General features: G+C 42.1%; 2 protein-coding genes across 8 annotated transcripts in view; one reads left to right on the top strand and one right to left on the bottom strand.

The window, feature by feature from the left end:
* ralgps1 (Ral GEF with PH domain and SH3 binding motif 1) overlaps window positions 1–22,201 on the top strand; it is a 762,687-nt gene that overhangs the window by 277,438 nt on the left and 463,048 nt on the right. The gene's annotated exons all lie outside the window — the stretch shown is intronic.
* angptl2b (angiopoietin like 2b) overlaps window positions 19,331–22,201 on the bottom strand; it is a 48,110-nt gene continuing 45,239 nt past the window's right edge. For both annotated transcript variants that reach the window (XM_043720245.2, XM_043720244.2), the window contains exons 4-5: window positions 21,623–21,893; window positions 19,331–20,755 (exon numbers count right to left, since the gene is read on the bottom strand). In XM_043720245.2, the coding sequence (XP_043576180.1) occupies window positions 20,556–20,755; window positions 21,623–21,893 (471 nt within the window). In that variant the 3' untranslated portion in view covers window positions 19,331–20,555. The remainder of the gene's footprint in view (window positions 20,756–21,622; window positions 21,894–22,201) is intronic.

Below are 22,201 nucleotides of genomic sequence, written 5' to 3'. Positions count from 1 at the left end.
TTAAGAACAAAAGGGTAACTAGGGAGAGAAAAGGGGCCCCTCAAAGATCAGCAAGGTGGCTTTTATGTGGAGCCACAGAAAATGGGGGAGATACTAAATGAATATTTTGCATCAGTATTTATTGTGGAAAAGGACATGGAAGATATAGACTGTAGGGAAATAGATGGTGACATCTTGCAAAATTTCCAGATTACAGAGGAGGAAGAGCTGGATGTCCTGAAATGGGTAAAGGTGGATAAATCCCCAGGACCTGATCAGGTGTACCTAAGAACTCTGGGAAGCTAGAGAAGTGATTGCTGGGGGTCTTGCTGAGATGTTTGTATCGTCGATAGTCACAGGTGAGGTGCCAGAAGACTGGAGGTTGGCAAACGTGGTGCAACTGTTAAAGAAGGGCGGTAAAGACAAGCCAGGGAACTATAGACCAGTGAGCCTGACCTCGGTGGTGGGCAAGTTGTTGGAGGGAATCCTGAGGGACAGGATGTACATATATTTGGAAAGGCAAGGACTGATTAGGGATAGTCTACATGGCTTTGTGTGTGGGAAATGTCTCACAAACCTGATTGAGTTTTTTGAAGAAGTAACAAAGAAGATTGATGAGGACAGAGCAGTAGATGTGATCTATATGGACTTCAGTAAGGCATTTGACAAGGTTCCCCATGGGAGACTGATTAGCAAGGTTAGATCTCATGGAATACAAGGAGAACTAGCCATATGGATCCAGAACTGGCTCAAAGGTAGAAGACAGAGGGTGGTGGTGGAGGGTTGTTTTTCAGACTGGAGGCCTGTGACCAGTGGAGTGCCACAAGGATCGGTGCTGGGCCCTCTACGTTTTGTCATTTACATAAATGATTTGGATGTGAGCATAAGAGGTACAGTTAGTAAGTTTGTAGATGACACCAAAATTGGAGGTGTAGTGGACAGCGAAGAGGGTTACCTCAGATTACAACAGGATCTGGACCAGATGGGTCAATGGGCTGAGAAGTGGCAGATGGAGCTTAATTCAGATAAATGTGAGGTGCAGCATTTTGGGGAAGCAAATCTTAGCAGGACTTATACACTTAATGGTAAGGTCCTAGGGAGTGTTGCTGAACAAAGAGACCTTGGAATGCAGGTTCATAGCTCCTTGAAAGTGGAGTCGCAGGTAGATAGGATAGTGAAGAAGGCATTTGGTATGCTTTCCTTTATTGGTCAGAGTATTGAGTACAGGAGTTGAGAGGTCATGTTGTGGCTGTACAGGGCATTGGTTAGGCCACTGTTGGAATATTGCGTGCAATTCTGGTCTCCTTCCTATTGGAGAAAGGGTTCAGAAAAGATTTAAAAGGATGTTGCCATGGTTGGAGGATCTGAGTTACAGGGAGAGGCTGAACAGGTTGGGGCTGTTTTCCCTGGAGCTTCGGAGGCTGAGGGCTGACCTTATAGAGGTTTACAAAATTATGAGGGGCATGGATAGAGTAAATAGGCAAAGTCTTTTCCCTGGGGTTGGGGAGTCCAGAACAAGAGGGCATAGGTTTAGGGTGAAAGGGGAAAGATATAAAAGAGAGCTAAGGGGCAACTTTTTCACACAGACCACCGTGTATGGAATAAGCTGCCAGAGGATGTGGTGGAGGCTGGTACAATTGCAACATTTAAGAGGCATTTGGATGGGTATATGAATAGGAAGGGTTTGGCGGGATATGGGCCGGGTGCTGGCAGGTGGGACTAGATTGGGTTGGGATATCTGGTCAGCATGGACGAGTTGGACCGAAGGGTCTGTTTCCATGCTGTACATCTCTATGACTATGACTCTAAATAGATGTAACTTGAAAATCAACTGGCATCTCCTGTCCATATGTCCTACATTTGACTTTCTGAAATTAATACTGCCTTTAAACATAGGATAGCATTTAATCTTAATAAAATCAAAAGAGAACGAGGTGGGACTGGGTTTGGAGAGAGATGCAAGGGAACCCACATTAGAGGTAATCAGTAATAGCAAAAGTCTGGCCTTGATATTGGTCAACTTTAGCATTTCTGTCTGTCTCCATCAGCCCTGTGTTGTTGACTGAGCCCTGTGACAGTGCTGGAATCCTCTGCTCCTTCGGGGTCTTCATTATTGGGGCTATCAACCTTCAATTGGTTCAGCTCCTTTTATTATACTGAACAGTTTGATGGTCTTGGCTTCACAGTTACCAAAGCAGTTGTTCTGCCATCACATGATAGTTTTAACAATGATTAAATTACTTGGCTCTTTAACAAGGCCTCGCTTCAGATTAATGGGAAGAAGATGCATATTGAATCTAGTGGGTAAACACAAGTTCTTGCCTTCAATGAAAATTATGTTCTTTTCTCGATTCTAAACAGCGAATGAGCTGTCAACCATATTTTTTAAAAGCATGCTGTTCTTTTAAAACACAAGCTAGCTCCAGGCGTGAATATTTCCATGTTTTTATTATGACTCATTGAACCGGAGATTGCTCCATGTTTCTGTCAACAGTCCAAATTGTTTGCTATCCAACAGGAACAGACCTTTTGAATGTCTGCTTGGGTATCTCCAGTATTGTAAACTCGAGGCAAAGACCTTTTCATTCTTACTACCTGTGTTTCTGTTGATCTTTGGCTGTGCATAAAGACCACAGCTGGATTCTAAAGTCCAGTCACATATCTGAGAGATTTTCATCTGTAGCACTAATTCAAACCACGCTGAGATGTAAATAGCGAGCATGTTCTACAATTAATGTGCTGGGTATTTGATGTACTTTGACTTTGCTAACTAATTTCTATTTATCCTAGTTAAGAAGTATTGCTATTTCATAAAATGAATTGATTCCCTTTGACAGCTCAGCTCTCAGTCCTTTTTCCCATCTCCCATCTCTGTGCCCCAGTCTCTGTGCCCCAGTCTCTCTGCCCCAGTCTCTCTGCCCCAGTGTCTGTGCCCCAGTCTCTCTGCCCCAGTCTCTCTGCCCCAGACTCCCTACCAAAATCTTTTATAGGAACCTAAGAATAAGCACTTGCTGCACATTCAACTAAACCAAGGCTGATCATCAGACTCAACAGCATTTTCTAGGTCTACTCCCTTGATGCTTTTAGTACTTAGAAATCTGTCAATTTCTTTCTCATGTACAATGTCTGAGCCTCCACAGTCCTTTAGAGCAGAGAATTCCAAAGTTTTACCACCCTTAAAGTGAAGAAATTCCTCCTCCTCCTTCGCCTCCTCTTCAATTCTATACGACCTGCTTTTTATTCTGAGACTGTCCATTCATTCTAGATATCCCAGCCCAGCGGAAAGTGTTTCCTGCTATCGTCCTCTTGATCCCTAGAAGAATTATTTTGTGTTTTAAATGTTTGTTTTTGTTGTTCAGGATTTGAGCACAAGCATCTATGAAAACAAAACTCTTCTGTTAATTTGGAATTACCTTAAGTTACAAAAGCATGAAATGTTACAAAAGCATGAAGTGACGGAAGTGAAAGGTTGTTGCTAGTTCTGTGCTTTGAATGATGAATGAAGGCACCAATTGAAATATAGCAATGTAGTTTGAAACAGTGACTATGGAGGGATCACCTTCTGCAATTGTTTTAAAACCGGCCTTTGCTGATGAAACAATCATCGTAGGGATAAACAGGATGGCTGCAGGAAGGATGGTTTCCACTGGATAGGGATGTATAGGATGAGGGAACACAGGCTCAGCATAAAAGGCAGGCCAGGTCTGACTGAGGAGGAGGAGGAGGAGGAGGAGGAATGGTATCCAGCCCCTACTCTTTCCTTTGATAAAGTCATGGCTAATCTGACTTTACCATCAATGTTGTTTCCTGATACTCATCAACTCTCCTGTTAACTAAGAAGTTGTTTGAATGTTCTCATGGGCTGATTTAATGAAGTTGCCTCAATAGAATTCATGATTTGGAGATGCCGGTGTAGGATTGGAGTGTACAAAGTTAAAAATCACACAACACCAGGTTATAGTCCAACAGGTTTAATTGGAAGCACTAGCTTTCGGAGCAACGCTCCTTCATCAGGTGGTTGAACCCAATGAAGGAGCGATGCTCCAAAAGCTAGTGCTTCCAATTAAACCTGTTGGACTATAACCTGGTGTTGTGTGATTTTTAACTCAATAAAATTCAGTGACTCTGAGAGAGAAAAGTTCTTCTCCGTTGTGTCTTATTGGGAGACCCGTTATTTTAAAACTGTGTCCCCTAATGAAGGTGTCTCCCACATGTACGTATGATGTCTCCATCTCTGACTCCCTGTATCCCAGTGTCCCAGTAACTATAAAATGAAATGAACTGCAAATGCTGTAGATCTGGAACAAAAGCAGAAACTTGCAGGAGGACGTCAGCAGGTCTGGCAGCATCTGTGGAAAGAAAGCAGGATGAATGCTTTTAGCCCGGTGACGCCTTCAGAACTAGCATCTCTTTAAACAAACACTGAAAAAACTACGGATGTTGGAAATCAGAAACAGAATGGAAATTGCTGAAAAAGGTCTGGCAACATGGGAAGAGAGAAATCGGAGTTAACGTTAACTCCTGTTCTGAGGAAGAGTCACTAGACCCGAGATGTTATCTTTGATTTCTCTCCTCACATGCTGCCAGACCTTCAGAGCTTTTCCAGCAATTTCTGTTCTTGCTTCTGGCATCATTTTAACACTAGTTACCAAAGTCACAATTGTTCATCACATGTTGATGTAACTCCATTTCAGAAGGCAGAATTGTGCCATTTATACTCGAAATGGGGAGTCTGCAACTTGTGTGCTTGTGACCATGCCCCCTGCCTAAAATGTTAGATCCTCAACGTGCATTGATTCAACTTGTGAAAACGTGTTGGCTGTGTGTAAGGAAAGTTTCACATTAGACTTTTTGTTGCTCACTTCAGAGATGTACCGTCTTGCTTCACAGGTCATTTCTCTCCTTGGTTCCTTGATTTATACCAGACTTTGTGGTGTAAATGGAGGAAATTGCTTCATAAAATGCAAAGTTTAACTTCCTTCACTCTAGAATGTTATGTGAATGGAAAGTTTTGGTCTCGGCTTCCAGCAATTTTTTAAAAATCATAAATATGCAGGTTAAAAGTTCCAGTCCTGTTGGTCATTGGTGAGTGTAACACAGACAGACATTACACTCATGCTGAGCTATTACCTTTTTTTAAAGACCTAATGATTTGGAGTGGAAATTGCTTCTCTCCCTGGTTTGCAAGCACTGGTTGCACCATTTGACTAATTTGTTTTTCTTTCTGTCTTCCTACCCTCCTTTTGTGTTATTACATTTTTCAGGGTTTTTTTTTTTGGCGGGGAGATCTGTTTCCCGACCATATATTCTGCTTTCTGAAAGAGTGACCTCCTTGCACGTTTACAGTGCTGCTGCTGAGATATTCGAACGAGAGATATTCGAAAACATTTCATGCCTGACTTGTAGTCTGATTTTTAGATCTTTCACAAGTGTCTGCTGGCTGCTTCCCAGTAGGTTCCTTTGAGAAGATTTTCCAATCTGCTGAAAGTATAACATTGTAAAAGAAAATTTTAAGAAAATAACCAGGTATGATAATACTGCAAAAATAGCACTTAAAGGGGCTTGATTTTTCCGAAGTTGTTTGAAATATCAATTAAACTTATTTCAGGTTATAAAGACATTAAAAATGACAAAAATATTTATTTTCCTGCAGTCACTCTGTTGTAACTGAGGTCAGTGTATCTTTGCCTTTTTTTCCTACTGTAGTCTGATCAATAAGTATCAGTAAGAATCCTGATCGCCAAAGACATTCCAACAAAGTCGAACAAGAATTGAACCTCAGGTGATGCAAATCTTTATCAAAGAGGGAAAATAACTCATGTAGTGTCCATATCTCTGAGCCAGGAGGCCTGCGTTCAAGTCTCACCTGTCCCAGAGGTATGCCAGAACAGCTCTGAACTGGTTGATGAGAAGATAGGTTTAAAAAGAACAAAGAAAATACCTTGCGCAGATTTCAATTATAATAAGGCACTAGACTCAGTCAGCATTTGATATCAGTGAAGAGATGATAGAATCCCTACAGTGCAGAAAGGGGCCATTCAGCCTATCGAGTATGCACCGACCCTCCAAAGAGCTTCCTACTCTAGCCCTGTAAACTTGCATTTCCCATGGCTAATCTGTGAGGAGAAAGTGAGGTCTGCAGATGCTGGAGATCAGAGCTGAAAATGTGTTGCTGGAAAAGAGCAGCAGGTCAGGCAGATCCAGGGAACAGGAGATTCTCCTGTTCCCTGGATGCTGCCTAACCTGCTGCGCTTTTCCAGCAACACATTTTCAGCCATGGCTAATCTACCCAGCCCACACATTCCTGGACACCACAGGGTAATTTAGTATCTCCAATCCACCTAACCTGTCCATCTTTGGACTGTGGGAGGAAACCCACACAGATAGGGAAGAATGTGCAAACTCCAGACAGACAATTGCCTGAGGCCAGAATTGAACCTGGGTCCATGGCGCTGCGGGGCAGCAGTGCTAACCACTGAGCCACCCCAGGATGTTTTGAAATTGCTTGGCTTCTCTGCAAGACCTGTCTGGTCTTTCGCCTTGAGCCTGTGCATTTGTTTGTCACGGTATACAAATGTTAGAGAATACCATCTGGCAGTGGAAAATACTAATATGGTGCTCCCGTCTGTTCCTCGGGAGATCATCTTGAAGAGCTGTTTAAAGACCATCATGGGCAGTCATCTTTCCCAAATCCGGTGTAAGTACGTTAAAGCACTCTAGAAGCTGTTGGTTTAATTAGACAGTCTGAACCATTTTGGGGAGATGTGGAATGCACTGTCTGGAGGTGTCATGGAGACTGGTTCAATTGAGAACTTCAAGAGGGCATCGGCTGAATGTTTGAGTAGAAATAATGTGTAAGGATTTTGAGGGGTGGGGGGGGGAGAAAGCAGAAGATTGGCAGGAGGTAGTAATGATCATTTGAAGAGCCTGTGCAGATATGGTGGGCTGAATGGCCTCCTGGGTTTATGGGAAGTGATAACAATAGAATGGCATTGCCTCAGTCAGCTGTTACACATCACTGTGATCATGGTTTTAATCCACTTGTTCCAATTTAATAAGACACACCCACCTCCAGTGTAGATGGGGCTTGAACCCAGACCTTTCGGCCCAGAGGGAGGAGTACTGTACCACTGGTCAGACAGAGCATGATAAAACTGATTCATGAGGCTTTGTTCACCAGTTAGGTGCTTTCTTGACCTGTCCTTTGGATGACCTGTCAATCATCAACAGTGTTACAACCAGGGGAGGGTGACAGGCTCCACTTTTTAATGCAGTCTCCTCTTGGTCAATCATCTTTGGTCATGTGGTTTTATGCCCAGTTTGGATTCAGGGCAGACTATTCGAGGAGAATGCAATGTTTAAATGCTGTCTCCAGGCCTGGGGGGCTGCTCTAACACAGGAATACTAACAATGATTGTACATGGTGATCAAAGCTATACCAGACTCTAATCTTGCTGTTATGATATTGAAAGACTATTCTCTACCTGTGCTTCTTTCTTCAAATTTAATTAACTCTTATTGCCCTGTGAGGGGCCTAGCTGTGATTTAATTGCTCCAGGATCCTCAAGTTTTGTTCCTCTCTTCTCTCTCACACTTCTCTTTGTCTCTCCATCACCCCCCCCCCCCCCCCCCCCCCCCCCCCCCCACACACACACCATGTCTGTGTGGGTTTCCTTTGGGTGCTCTGATGTCCTCCAGTGTAGGTTAGATGGATTAACCGTACTAAATTGTCCATAGTGTCCATGGATGTGAAGTCTAGGTGAACTAGCCATGGTAAATGTGAGGTTGCATGGATAGGTTGGGATGCTCTTTGAAGGGTCTCTTTCCACATTGTAGGGATTCTCTGATTGATTGGGCAACCTGACCAAGTGCTCTGAAGCGATTGTCTGGACCAAGGGATCGGGTGATGGTAGTGACATTTTGTGGCACATTGCTGATGCTGTCTGATTGCCTTTTCCCTTACCCCTGAAAACATGATGACATTGTTTGCAAATCAGTGCTGCCCAATCAGTTACTCTCTGACAGCACCCTTTCTACGAAGCTCCTTTGTTCAGAGGTTGCCCATTATCCAATGTCTGCAACATGTGGAGGAGGGAGCATTCAATCTGTGTTCACTACTCCTGGAGTCAGCATTCCTTCTGTGAAACAATGAAGATTGCCCAGTAACCTGCTTCCGAGAGACGATTAAAGCAATGTCAGAAGTTGAGTTGGGTATCTGTGCCCCGTCAGTTCTGTTAGGGACATCCCTGAAGTGAGCTTGATAGAATGATAAAAATGCAGGGGAAAAATAATCAGGATTATTTATTCAGATTTCTTCTGCAGTTTGAACCATTTTTTTCTGCCTCCTCGATGGATTAACGGTATCTCGGCAAATGTGTGACATGTTGAAAGCTCAGTGTCTTTGCAAACGCTTTGAATGTCTCATTGGTGAGCGATAGGCTCTGGTCTGAAATCACAATATCTGAAATACCATTGCTGGTGAACATGTGGTAGGTCGTCCGTTTTTTTTAGCCTTGAGGCAGCTTTGCAGTAATCAATGATAAAAGCCATTCTTAATGCATTATATGCGTAAAGATTCCTGTTGCAACAGCCTCAGAGTCTGAGGAAATTCAGTTGGAATAAGAGGTCCCCATCACTCCATGGCAATTGATAATTGTATCAATAATTTAACTTTAATACAGTTGAGTCCTGAAGAAGGGTCACTGCACCCGAAGAGTTAATTTGCTTTCTCTCCACTGGTCCTGCCAGTCCTGCTGCTGTTTTCCAGCAATTTCTGCTTTGATTACAATTAATAACCAAGTCCTCCAACTGGAGATCACTGGCTGCCAAACGTCCCGACAAGTTCTGGTGCTGTACTTGTTATTTCACCTCCATGTCTTTGGTGAATGCTCCTGAAGAATAATGTTCTGCAATTAGTAGGGCATTGCTTGCAAGAAGTAAGAAATCCTTACTGAAGTGCTGTCTGTGTTTGAAGTAAGATTGTAGAATGAGCTCCAGACCTTCCTTCGGTATGGTAATATTGCATGTTCATACACTCAGTATCCTTCATCTGTTCCTTTCAGATGAGGTTAAATTTGTTTGGAGAGACTGCCCAAGGTAATGCTGTTTCTTTGGTCTAAAAGTCTAGTTCAGCTCCAGAAACATTGTTGTCAGGTAAGAGTCCATCAACAATGGATCTGGAAAGAGTTTCTGCTGATATCTGATTCTTGCTTTGGACCTACTGAGTTTCGTATGAGAATCTCATGCCTGAGGCTTACTTGCATATATGTTTATTGCATCTGAGGAGGCATTTTTGCTAACTTGTTTCATCTAGTAAGAAGAACAAAAGTTTATGACTTGTCTCAAATATGATATGAATCCCAAATATATTCAGAGAATTTTTCACAGACTCGCATAATTACGAAAGCTTCCTTCTCGATTTAACAGCATACTACGTTTCCACATCTTCTGACACCCTTGACGCACAATTTATAGGTTTACAGTGTCCTTTAGGCTGCTCGAGTAAAATAACTGCCTGAATTTCTGCAGTTAAGACATCTGCAGGAATAATGAGGGGATATAAGACACAATGGTATTAATCTGTATAAAACAGAATTAGATAGAAACTTAAGGCTCTTTACCTCCTTGTTGACCATTACGTCTGGAACCCAAACTCTTAGATACTGAGCATCAGTGCGGTGTCATGTTAAATTAACACCTCAAAGGACTTTTTAAAATTGCCTGTTCTCCATCTAAGTCAAGATGAAACATTGATTATATTGAACAAACCTAGTTTGCTGTTCAATATATCATTTCAACTGTATGACACTGTAATCTTTTGCTATAAATTCTGTGTCTTATGATCCTGCTCCACAGCTGCCTGATGAAGGAGCAGCACTTTGAAATCTACTGCTTCCAAATAAACCTGTTGGACTATAACCTGGTATTGTGTGATTTTTTTTTAACTTTGCACACCCCAGTCCAACACCAGCACCGCCACATTATAAAACTCACATTAAACTTTTGTGCTGAACAATTCCCCATAGCAGCACAATGTGGGACAGCCACCAAGCACGGGTGCATGATGCTGCTGTTGTCTAGCCTCTCCTTAACAATTGAGACAATTCTGACCAGAATGTTATGAAGGAATTTGCCCAGGTGTCCCACAAAGCTGAAGCATTCAAATCGCTATGAACACAAGTCGGTATCAATACAAAACAGTTGCAAATTTATTAGGAACAAAGTGACAATAACCTTTAATACTAAACATACTATCTCTATTCCTATTTGGCCCCTTTTAAGGTTACAACACTTCCTGAGTCTCTTGTAGGTTTATGCAGTCTGGCTCCTCTCTTCTCTCTCTTTCTGTCTCTCTCTCTGTCCCTCTGTGTGTGTGTGTGTCTCTCTCTCTCTCTGTCCCTCTGTCTCGCTACTCTGTCCCTCTCTCTCTCTCTGTCCCTCTCTGTCTCTCTCTCTCTCGGTGGTCAGCTGGTCTCTGCTTCTTGCCATGCTGGTTTCCTTGGAATGTGTTCAACACTTGTTTTTGTTACCTTTTAAGTGCTTTTCTGGAACTTATTGCAGTCCTGAGCAATCAAGGAGATACACTTAATAGTTTGAAATAGAGTCAATTATTTGGATGGCATGTTACTGTTAGTTTCTTAGTGTAGCAGGACCAATTGTCTTTCTGAGTGGGCCCTCCTTTGTCTGGTGGATAAATTGTTGGGGGTCTCTGTCCAGACTAACTGTTGCCTTTTACATTATGTTAATGTCATTAGCACCTGCTTGCTGTGTTTGCGCTGTGTCTGGTGTGTGGGTTTTGTGATTTCAGAGTCTCACTTGGCCCATGTACCCAGCATCCCTTGTTGTTTGACCAAGTTAACAATCTGTGTTTTAGCAGCCAGGAGGTTGTGATGCTGGGAAGACATTAATGATGTGCTCTCCCTGAATGCCTTAAAAGATAGAGTCAGACACTTGAGCAAACAATGTAAGAAACATACTGATTCAGCTTGCTGTGATGAACAAAAGAAAAGTCCATGCTAAAATCCTCATGGTACAATGTCAGAAGCATTTATTTGACTTCACTCCAGCACATTTCCCAGTTTTTAGATTTACTCTATCTCCACAAGACCTGTACTGTCAACCTATGTAAGCCTTATATTTCCAAATGAAGGAGTAAAGTTAAATGCGAAGAAAGGTTAAAAGTAACAACACACAGCCATTCCTGACAAATGCGTAACAGGGCTAAAATAACCAGCAAAAATTGAATATCCGATAGGTTTCTTTCACATCTTTTTGAGAAGTGCATTGGTGTTTGAAGGTGGACTTCCCCTATAGTGCTACATTTGTTAAATTATTCTCTCTCTCCACCAATTGCCAGGATTACTTGCTTTGATTTTAATTTATTTTTGGCTCGATTTTGGTTAGTCAGCCTGAACATGTGTGGCAAGATGACTTTCTCAGAAAGCAGTAAAATGGAAAACTCCTAAGCGATCAAAGAGGAACTTGGCATTAACATTCTTTTAACTAGAGCAAAATGGCTACCCACTCATCTTTTTAGTAGTGTTTAAAACCAGACCTTGTTGAAATACTTTTAAAATTGATGAAATTATACATGTTCAATGGACAACAGGAATCTCCATGTGTGTTTACATTGATGTTGGATATCTCCAAGCCAGAAATGCCAACAATCAACTGCTGGGCCCATGTAAAAAGCAGGTGGATGAAGTTTTCGTGTAGATAAACCCATTGGAGAGGACCATCAACATAAAATCGGCATTTGCTACAGATGGTTTTTTTTTTAATCCAAAGGATGTGATCCAACATTTATTGCCTATCCTTAATTGCCTTAGAGTGAACAAATGAGCCATAGCAGTCTTAAGGGTGAAAGGATTGCCATAGTGCTCAGTGGAAGGGAGTTCCAGAGTGTTAGCCTGCCAGCAGTGAAGGAGCAGTGATAGCATTCCAAGTCAAGAAGGTATTTGACTGGGAAGGGAACTGGCGATTGGTACTCAGCCCATACATCTGTTACCTTGTCTTCCTGGGTGCGAAGAATAGTTGAAGTTTGGAAAAAATTCAGTTTCAAGCAGCCAGTGGCAACCAAAACCTGACCGCGATCTAGTCAGATCACAAGATCACGATCATGTTGTGCTCTAGTCACTGATATCGAGGCTATGGATGCTCAATGAGAAGGGTAAGCACTGGGAAAATGGGCAGATACATGGAGGATGAGGTGCAGCGCGAGAAATGCGGCCTCTACATTTTGGAAGGAAGGATGAAAAGAGGCAACAAAAACAAAATAAAGATGTAGAACAGAGACCTTGGAGATGTATGTAGACCCTGAAGATTGCAGAACCAGTTGAAATACCTGTTTAGTTTTTTAAAAATGAGATGCTTATTCTGCAGTCAGAGTATGGAAGGAAAGAAGTCACACTATGCCTTCACAAAGTTGTTGTAGTTAGGCATCAGCTGGAATCCTGTGTTCAGTTTCAGGCACCACATTTAAGGAATGATGTCAAGGCATTAGAGAAGTCATGGGAGAGTTTTATGGCTTTGATGCCACCATTCCCAGAGAAATTGTTGCCTCCAATCCTAAGCATTCCTCCTGGTGGCTCTCCCTAATTAACTTTCTCAAATCCAGGCACTGCTGTTACTTTGACATTTATACTTGAGACCAGTGCTTTCGGCCTTGCTGTCCTCTCAAAACAGTCAACTGTGCCTGGATCAGATTTGAGGGCAAGGGCGGCACGGTGGCACAGTGGTTAGCACTGCTGCCTCACAGCGGCAGAGACCCGGGTTCAATTCCCGCCTCAGGCAACTGACTGTGTGGAGTTTGCACATTCTCCCCGTGTCTGCGTGGGTTTCCTCCGGGTGCTCCGGTTTCCTCCCACCATCCAAAGATGTGCAGGGTCAGGTGAATTGGCCATACTAAATTGCCTGTAGTGTTAGGTAAGGGGTATGGGTAGGTTTCGCTTCGGCGGGTCGGTGTGGACTTGTTGGGCCGAAGGGCCTGTTTCCACACTGTAATCTAATCTAAATCTAAATTATCTTGACTCCTTTTTCTCCTCCTCCAACATTCACGCTGTACCTCTTCTACTCTCTCCCCTCCAAGAGCAAGTGGGAAGATCTTATGAGATAACTTATCAACCAAGGTTGAGATCAGTTTTTTAGCTGAAAGTCCATCATCCCTTACCACCTCCTTTAGCAAAACAAAGCTTCTCTTCCATGGTCTTCTGCCTCCTCCTGGCCTGAATTCCCATCTTCCTTTTTGCTTTTTATCGCCACCCCTATGGTCTGACCAATGTCTTCATCCATGACACCCCCTGCCTGTCCCTTCTCACTCAACATCCTCTAAAATAGCTGACCGAATAAATTCCTGTTTGGGACACTATTTCAATAAAAGATGTTTTTGACGGGGAATGTGCAGTGAGTGATATAGATCAACTTCAAATTATTTTCCTAGGTAAAAGCTTGGACTGTATTTTGTCTTTGGTGGATTTGTGAAGTGACATGGACCCAGTGTTCCTGGAGGGGAGGGCACTTGCTGTGTATAACATTGGCATTTCCCAAGGTGTAGGTTTGGTCTTTCAGTTTTTCTTTTTCTCATGCTGTCTGAGTGTTGTATCCAATTGTTTTGCTGACCAGTGGAGGGTTCCAAACAAGGCTTTGCACTTTAGTATGATTTCAGTTGGATACTCCCACAGTTGATAAGTTAGAGGTTCATTAACACAATGTTGATAACTTAAGAATGTTATGCAACCTATCCACAGGCTTTCAAAAGAGGAATCATTTAGGTTAAGAAGGAGCTTTATTTCTGACAGTAATGCTGACCTTCAGGGACAAAACCAGCATAAGGCAGCACTCAGGGGATGTTACTTTGTGCAACAGATTTGGGGAAAAAAAATGAGCTGACCTGGTCCATATAAAGGATTTTATGGAAAGGTTTTATCTGCTTTTGTACCATATTGATTATTGTATGCACTTAACTGAGGATAATGTTATCCATTTTACTGCTTGATTGTGGTATCAAATATTTGGGGTGGCACAGTGGCTTAGTGGTTCGTACTGCTGCCTCACAGCGCCAGGCATCTGGGTTCGATTTTCTCCTTTGGCAACTGTGTGGAATTTGCAACATTAGGTATGATTCTGCAAGAATGCGAAGAATTGTACTGACAATTCGTTTGGGGTTTAGCGAGACACACGCTTGTGCATACTGGAAGCTACATATTAATACAGTGCCCTGCACTTTACAGAGATTTTTTTTAAAAATAGTGCTCACACTGTACCTAGTTCAACTGCACAAAATACATGACAGCCATTCCTTAGTTCAACTCAGAAAAATGAACCGTCAGGTTTAAAATTTAAAGCTTGGCAGTTAACTGTCAGTTATCATTAACTGGTGCACATTACTTACCAATCAAGTTAAGTTGCCAGCTGCAATCGCTGTGCTTCTCCAGCTGCCGCACGGACTTCAAAGATACATGGGCAGTAGGAGCCAGAGAAACCAGAAGGGGATGCGTCGGTGCAGCATCAACACAGCAATGTCCAGCTTCAAAGCAGTGTTACTGGTCTTGATGCAGGGAAGACCAGCTTAAAAATAAGGCTTGCTTTTTCAGCGATACTTCTGCACGACCAAAGGAATAAAGTTTCCTCTCTGCCTTGTCTTTTTTTAAAAAAAGAATATTTCCCTGAGCCTATCCAACCTTTCCTAATTGCTGGAATTCTTTTTATTCTTGGCAATGTCTCCTGAATCTCTCCTGCGTCCAATCTATTGTGATCACTCCCTTCCTGCAGCACGGTGATCAGCTCTGGATTAATGCTTTAACTGTGGTCAAATGGCCTCATGAAGCACAGTTTTGCACGTTTACTGGCTCACTGGTATGCTTGAGTTATTTGTAAAGAACACGTCATTCCTTTGCTTGTTTGATTCTGCTGGGTCCTTTTGGTGGCCCTCGGGGTGGGATCCTATTCGGTGGGTCAGCGTGGACTCAATGAGCCAAATGGCCTACTTCCATACTGTAAGGATTCTCTATATTGTAGATGGCAGTGTAATATAGTAACTCAACTATAACTACTAATACCTTGGATAAAGTTGACTCGGTAAGGCATGCCGAAAGCACTTTGCAGATTTCTCGTGAACTGGTGCACTCTCTCTAATGACCCACCTTAAATGCCTTGGCAAGCTGCTTTGTTTTATTTTTGTACCTGATTTGGGTGAGGGATGGTGTTTTGTGTCTAGCTTTTCTGTGTGGCTTGGGCTGCGATCAGTCTTTCTTGCACCACTGCCCCCCCACCCCCCCCCCCCACCCCCACCCCACCGCTTTATAAAATTGGCAGTTCTGCCCACATGTGGTTCTTATTGTTGAAGAAATGTTGTTTCTGTGACAGTGAATTGTTCCAGCTATTCTAGAATACAACTATTTCTGTTTGAGATTCCCGTCTAGACAGCCTCAAAACAACGAAGGTGCATTAATTTCTCATCATCACTTGCTGTTGTGTTAGCTCTGTCAGCTTTTCCTGTTTGCTACTGCTGGGCAAGTCTCTGCTGCTGTTTCTTTGGTGCATCATGATCCTCCTCCTGTTCTTGCAAATTATTTTGGAGTCTGGTTATTAATGTATCAGATGGTTGATGACTATTTCTATGATGTTGGGGTTAGGATCACTTGTAATGTATTGATTTTACTTACTTTGGACTGTATTTGTCCATCGCCTGAAACGGTCAACTTGTGTTCTTCCCCCTTTTTTGGAGTCATCCTGCCCTGAATCTTTCACTCTGTGACAGAATCCTTTTCCTTGACCTTTGATCACAAAAAAAAACTGCTGCCTATTTGCTTACTCAAGATAGCCATCCAAACAAACACACAGTCTAGAACATCGCGCAGCATCACAGGAATCCATACCCTCTTTTATTTGTGTGTGTGTGTGCGTGTGTGTGTGTACGTGTGTGTGTACGTGTGTGTGTACGTGTGTACGTATGATGGTACGTGGGTGATGAATAGGATAATGTAGAGGGAGGGTGTGAAGTTGCAAGACGGGAAGGCTGGCAGGTGAGGCAGCAGTCGATTAGTGGATAAAATGATTAGGAGTGGGGTGGGGGTGGGGGGGTGCACGGTGTGGCAGGTAAATGCATGTGTGATGGAAGGATATAGGGTGTCCGAGGATGGCTGAGGTGAGGTGCTAGGGGAATGGGGGTAGATGGAGAGGAGTGGCAAATGAGTACAGTGGCAGATATCGACAAGCAATGGGTAGCAGGTGGCTAAGGGGTACAGGTAGCTGATAATACACTGAGGGGATAAACTGGGTCAGGGGTTGTGAGGAAGGCATTTTCATGTCTTATGGAAGGGGAGGGGAAGAGTGTGGGTGTTGAATGTCAGGGACAGCAGTCTTATGGTTAGCCACGGCTACAGTAGGCTTTTCTTCCTCTAACTTGGGCAACTATTGAGGTAAGTAGCGGCACAGTAGCTCAGTGGTTAGCACAGTGTCAGGGACCCGGGTTCAATTGCATGTTCTCTGCGTGGGTTTCCTCTGGGTGCTCTGGTTTCCTCCCACAGTCCACAGATGTGCAGATCAGGTGAATTGGCCATTCTAAAATGCCCGTAGTTTGCAGGGATGTGTAGATTAGGTGCATTAGTCAGGCGTAAATGTAGAGTAATAGGGTAGGGGAATGGGTCTGGGTGGGCTACTTACCGGAGGGTCGCTGCGTACTCAGTGCACCAGGGTTTCCCAGGAGTCCAGATTCATCTTTTGTTTTTGCTACACTCAGTCTTCAACTTCTGGAGTTTGGGCAAGGTGGTTCTGATGTGATTTATTTGATAATCTGGCTCAAGACACATGTTGATTGTCATTCATGTCAGAGCTTCCCATCCTTAAACATGAAGTATTCAGTGTGAAGAATGCAACTATCACTTGATTTAATATTACTTAAGTTTCAAGCCACAACTCTGAAGCTGTTCTTTAGAATTTGAGGGAAGGACTAGTTCTTATAGTCGCTCTGTTTATCTGGTGAATCCAATTGAGTTTTTGGTCAATGATACTAACAAGGTGGTTTATAGTGGGGGATTCTGTGATGTCACCACCATTTGAATGTCAAAAGTACTATCTGATCAGGGCCATATTGATGCTTGTAGGGGTTTGTCTGTGTATAATTTGACTGTTGCATTCCTTATGTTACCATGAGTATATTTCAAAAGTACTTTATTGGCTGTCGAGTCCTTTGCAATGTTTGGTGGTCATGCAAAGTGTCACAGAAATTTTTCTTGCGCATGGACTCTGCACAACACAAAATATGTGAAGCAACACATGTTCTCAAATTTCATAATCCATTTTAACTTGCAAACTTAGAAACAGAGAAGATTAGGGGCAGGAGGCCATTTCAGCTGGCTCTGTTATTCAATAAGATCATGCCTGACCTGACAATGGCCTTACCTCCACTTTCCTGCTTACTCCCGGTGGCTTTTGACTTCTTTGTTACCAAGAATCTGTCTCCAAGGTATTAAACGGTTTGAATCTGTCATTATTTTTGGGCTGAGTGTCAGTTTCATTGAGTTTCATGGAGGGCTTCTCTCTGAGGCCAAGTGAATTTTCTCACCTCATCAAGGGGAGGTGATGGCCTAGTAGTATTATTATATTCGGGATACCTGGTTCGATTCCCATCATAGCAGATAGTGGAATTTGAATTCAATTTTGCCCGAAACGTCGATTCTCCTGCTCCTTGGATGCTGCCTGACCTGCTGCGCTTTTCCAGCAACACATTTTTCAGCTCTGTACTTTACCCTGCCAAATGCTTACCCATTTGATGAAGATGTCTTCAATGGGACATCCTCTTCATAACTTTCGTTCTATCTTTGTGCCATCAGCAAAATTAGCAACAATATATTCAGTGTCCAGGGGAGGTGGTGGCTTGGTGGTATTGTAACTGGACTAGAAATTTAGAATCGCAAACTAATGTTCTGTTAAGTGTTAAATGTTGTACTAAGTGAAATGGTATGTTTATTTTGAGGAATGTTTTAACTGGAAGTTGACTTTGCTTTGTTACTTTAACTTCTTGAGATCTTCTTTGTTCAAAAATCATCTTGTGAAGCATTGTGGAATGTTTTCCCATGTTAAAGTCGCAATGTAACTGCAAGTTGTTGTCGGGGCCAGGTCTTTGCTTGCTACTGGTATAATGGTCAATATTATTCTATATTTGGTGACTAAATCAAATACAAAGATTGATGGCAGTTTGGCTGACAAATAAATATGGACAACACTTCTGCATTTCATGTGAATTCTTGGGCAATGTTGATGCTACAATCTTATCATTGCTGTCCACTTTTAATCTGCAGTGCAGTTCTACTCTAAGTCTCATCCCATTCTGCAAATGCAATATGAAACTGCTTTGTGGTCCAACACCCAGTGAGATGTAAATCCCATTTTTACTGCTGTGCCTGGTTTAAATATAAGTAGCCACATGTTCTTTTTTTAAAAATCTGATCTGAGACTAAACAAAATGTTTAACCAGTATAGCTGTCTCAGCATTTACAATGTATCTGCTGGGAGATTAAACTGATACTGGCCAGTGTAGTGTAAATGCAAAATTGCTAACCTGTATGCATCAATTCATTCTTTCTCTGCTTTCTTTCCCCCCTCTGCTACACCTTTATGCTCTTTCCCAGTCCTTTGCCAACAACAGCTGTTAAGCATTCAAGTCAGATGCTGCTTTGCTAAGGGATCAACTGCTTCAGAAATGGTGTAGAAGGAGTGACCTTGTTTGGTCCCTGATCACCACTAGAGTAATGAAACCAGATGAACTGTACACTGGAGCACTACATATTGGCTTTCTGCAGCTTGCTTGGTCCTCAGTGTTCAGTGTAAATAATACTAGCAAATGTTATTTTAAGTACATTTATTGCAGCAGTTAAAGATTATATTGTCTTGACAGTTTCAATGTTGCAAAAGACAAAACTCTTTTTCTGCCAATAGCAATACGTTTTTTTTTTGTTGACTCTACAATGAAGCCTCAAAGTTTGAATCACAAAGTGTATTTTACAGGCTGTTAACAGCTGGTAAGACATAGGGAAGGTGTACACAAGAATGCAGTAGAACTACTATAATAAAGTACTATGAGTAATTGCATAAATAAAAAAGGGTGTGCAGCCCATTCTCCACCCACCCCCATCCCACACCCCAAATATTTATGGCTATATTCATTTACCTGTAGAAGATTCTTAAATCAATGGACAAAAGATAGAAAATTGAGAATTAAAACATATACGTACACAAGCACGCACACAGTCATTCCCATTGTCTTAAGTTTTCAAGCTGCAATCCCAAAATAATAATTCAATTGCCTCCATCCATCCCTACCCCCCTCCCCCACTCCCACCCCCAAGAAAAGTAAGGATGGGAGATTGTGATGGAACATCCCATTGTGAATGCTTAATGTGTTGTGAAATGCCTTGTATTACTTTCACTGGATAAATGACCCCCTTCTTAAAATGGCTTAATTTCACTGGGTTTACAAGAATGTGCTAATGCCTCCACTTAAATAATGGAAGGAGAAATTTCACGTCAATGTGCTGGCAGTTACACTGGTGACCACATGGTGAATTTTAGGGCCAACGTTCTTTCCTTATCACACGAGATCATTCTCTTTTTATTCCCCCTCAAATGCTGTGTCATGCTGGTGTCTCGTCATGCAAATGGGGCAATGGTTTGACCTCCGAAAGCAGCAAAGTTGCTCCTTGACAATGGAATAAATTGTGCCCTTCATTGATCTGAGCAGACATGGTGGTTGTAAACCAGGATTATTACATCTTGGGAACAGTGGAACACATTTCTCATACTACCAGCTAGAAGATGGCACACATTTGAATTCCCACATGTTTCTGAGATGCAAAGCTGTCTAAAGTTGCACATTTACCTCATAGTTCACTTTTGCCCCTCTTTTATTTTGAAAAATTTGACTCCATGCTTGGGAGCGGCCAGTAGACGAAGTGACTAGCAAAATTTGAGAAGAGATCGTTTTGGGTGCGCATGACCATTTTGCTTTTTTCAACATCTATCCATGTTTAAAAATTGAAAGCATTTTAGCATGCACTCTTGATTTGACAATTTTTAAAGAAATATTCATCTGTGGAAATTCTCGGAGCCGAGTTTCTAGAGTACAACACATACCCATAGATTCATCAGAACTCCTTTCCTGCGTCAGAATACTGGAACAAATGAAATCCTGCTGTGAGACACAAATATTGCATAGGCCTGCAGTTTGCTGTATCCGAGGAATTTACCAGATTGCTCTTTCAATGCATGTTTTTGGATTGAATACATCCTCCCAAACACACTGGCATTTTATTACAATACTATATTTTAAGACTGCAAGTACAAATACTGTGAACTCGGCACTTTCACGAGAAAATTGATGTTACGTGAGAAAAATGTTTGTATACATGACATTACAAATTTGTACTTTTTGAATTGAAATAAATACATAGAAGTATTTTTCTTTTCATCTCGAAGAATAAGCACAGCTTGGTACATATGTTGATTTTAAGGCGGATTTCATATACAGAGTGCTATTGTTCATTTCTACGTCTGAGTGTTCCAAGACACCTAGTTCTTTTTCAATGGAAAGTGTTAGGATTGGGTCTAATCATCATAGTAACAGACTTCAGAGAGTAAGCACCTCCTCTGAACTCCGCCCAGTACACTCCATCCTGGTACTTGCTACGATAATGTCCACCACGGTACCATACACCATTGAGGTTTGAATGTGCACAGGCATTGTACCACCAGCCACCTTTCTGATAGTGCGCGCAGTTACCTACAAAAAGAAAAATCAGTGTGACAGGACATTTGTGAAGGAATCATTCAAATGTGGCATAATTTGATTTCTCTGTAAGGAGACTGTCAGAGGTCGCATGACACAAGTCCTGACTTCACCTGACAAAGGAGCAGTGATCCGAAAGCTTGTGATTTTAAATGACTATTACCAGGTGTCATGTGACTTCTGACTTTGTCCATCCCAGTCTAACAATGGCCTCTCCACCATCTTTCCACTTTATGAAAAGTTTTTAACGTACATAGAACATAAGGCTTCCTTTACCATGCACAAGCCTGGCCATGCCTGTTATGGTTTATGACCAATGTCTGTGTGCCAACGTTTCTCATTGACAATGGTTTGCCATTAGTTTTATGATGCTAATGGTCACACTGCACTTGAAACTTCTGGCACTGTGCAGAGTTTCTGATGTCTGTGAACTCTACTGGTACATTTTTCTGTTTTTTGTTTAAGAAAGAAGTACCTAAATTAATCAATTGATCCGGGGACATTACTACAAGCAATCTGACAACACTATCTCCTGTATTAGGATTAGGCTTGTGTACAATGAATCCTCTTCCTTTCAGAGTGGTGAGATACAGGGAAGATGATGAACAACCTTAGATTTTCATTATATAGATTTGTTCTTACAAAGCCTGAGGAAGGTACGTTTTCTGGCCTTGGAAAAGATTGACTAAAAATAGGAATAGGTCCTAATTCTGACAGTCCAGATGTAAAACAGAGGAGGAGAATAAAACTACTTGAGATGCCAGGGTAAATAAATAGAAGCATTCTGGCAGTATTTTAAATGCAATTTGAGAAGTGTCACAGTTAAGTTTTGACTCTGGCTTTGTATAAAGTTGTTATTACCTGTGTATGCATCACGATCTCTGTCCAGTGTAGTAAACTGTTTTCCATTGTGCCAAGTAAAGGAATCACCAGCATTTCCATGGTAACGTCCCAACCGAAGCTTGTAATTGTCAGCCTCGGACTCCAGTCTGAAGCTGGCATATTCAGCAAATACCTTCCGTCCCTGCCAGTCCTCCATGGTGATTGATAGCTTGTAATTCCCTTGGTTTGTCAACCAGTAAATGTTTTCCAGACCAAGCCAGTACTCTCCATCGATGTTTCCGAACCCTTGCTGTGGTAAAATATCAGGAAAAAACATTAAATTTAAGTTGCTTGAGTTCAGAATACTGAACGATTTTGCTTTAGCTATAATTTGGTTTTTACCTCCCCTGATAATCAAAACCCCCAAAAGAATGATGGGTGATAAAGCTTATTAATCCTACCACAAGGATCAGCGCAATAGCCAGTTATCAGTCTACAACTGCCCGAAGGCGTTGCAATTATGCTTTCTCTTGGGCGTCTTGAGTTATACTAGCATTTATCAATATGTTTTATACCTCTGTGCAGTCTGTGAAATTCTGACTGACATATAATTTTGTC

This window comes from Chiloscyllium plagiosum, unplaced genomic scaffold, assembly GCF_037043375.1.
Source record: "Chiloscyllium plagiosum isolate Xiang-an unplaced genomic scaffold, Cpla_swu_hap1 HiC_scaffold_21, whole genome shotgun sequence".
Taxonomy (NCBI): Eukaryota; Metazoa; Chordata; class Chondrichthyes; order Orectolobiformes; family Hemiscylliidae; genus Chiloscyllium; species Chiloscyllium plagiosum.
The sequence above is the reverse complement of the archived record's forward strand: the minus strand, read 5'-3'. Positions and strand labels throughout refer to the sequence as shown.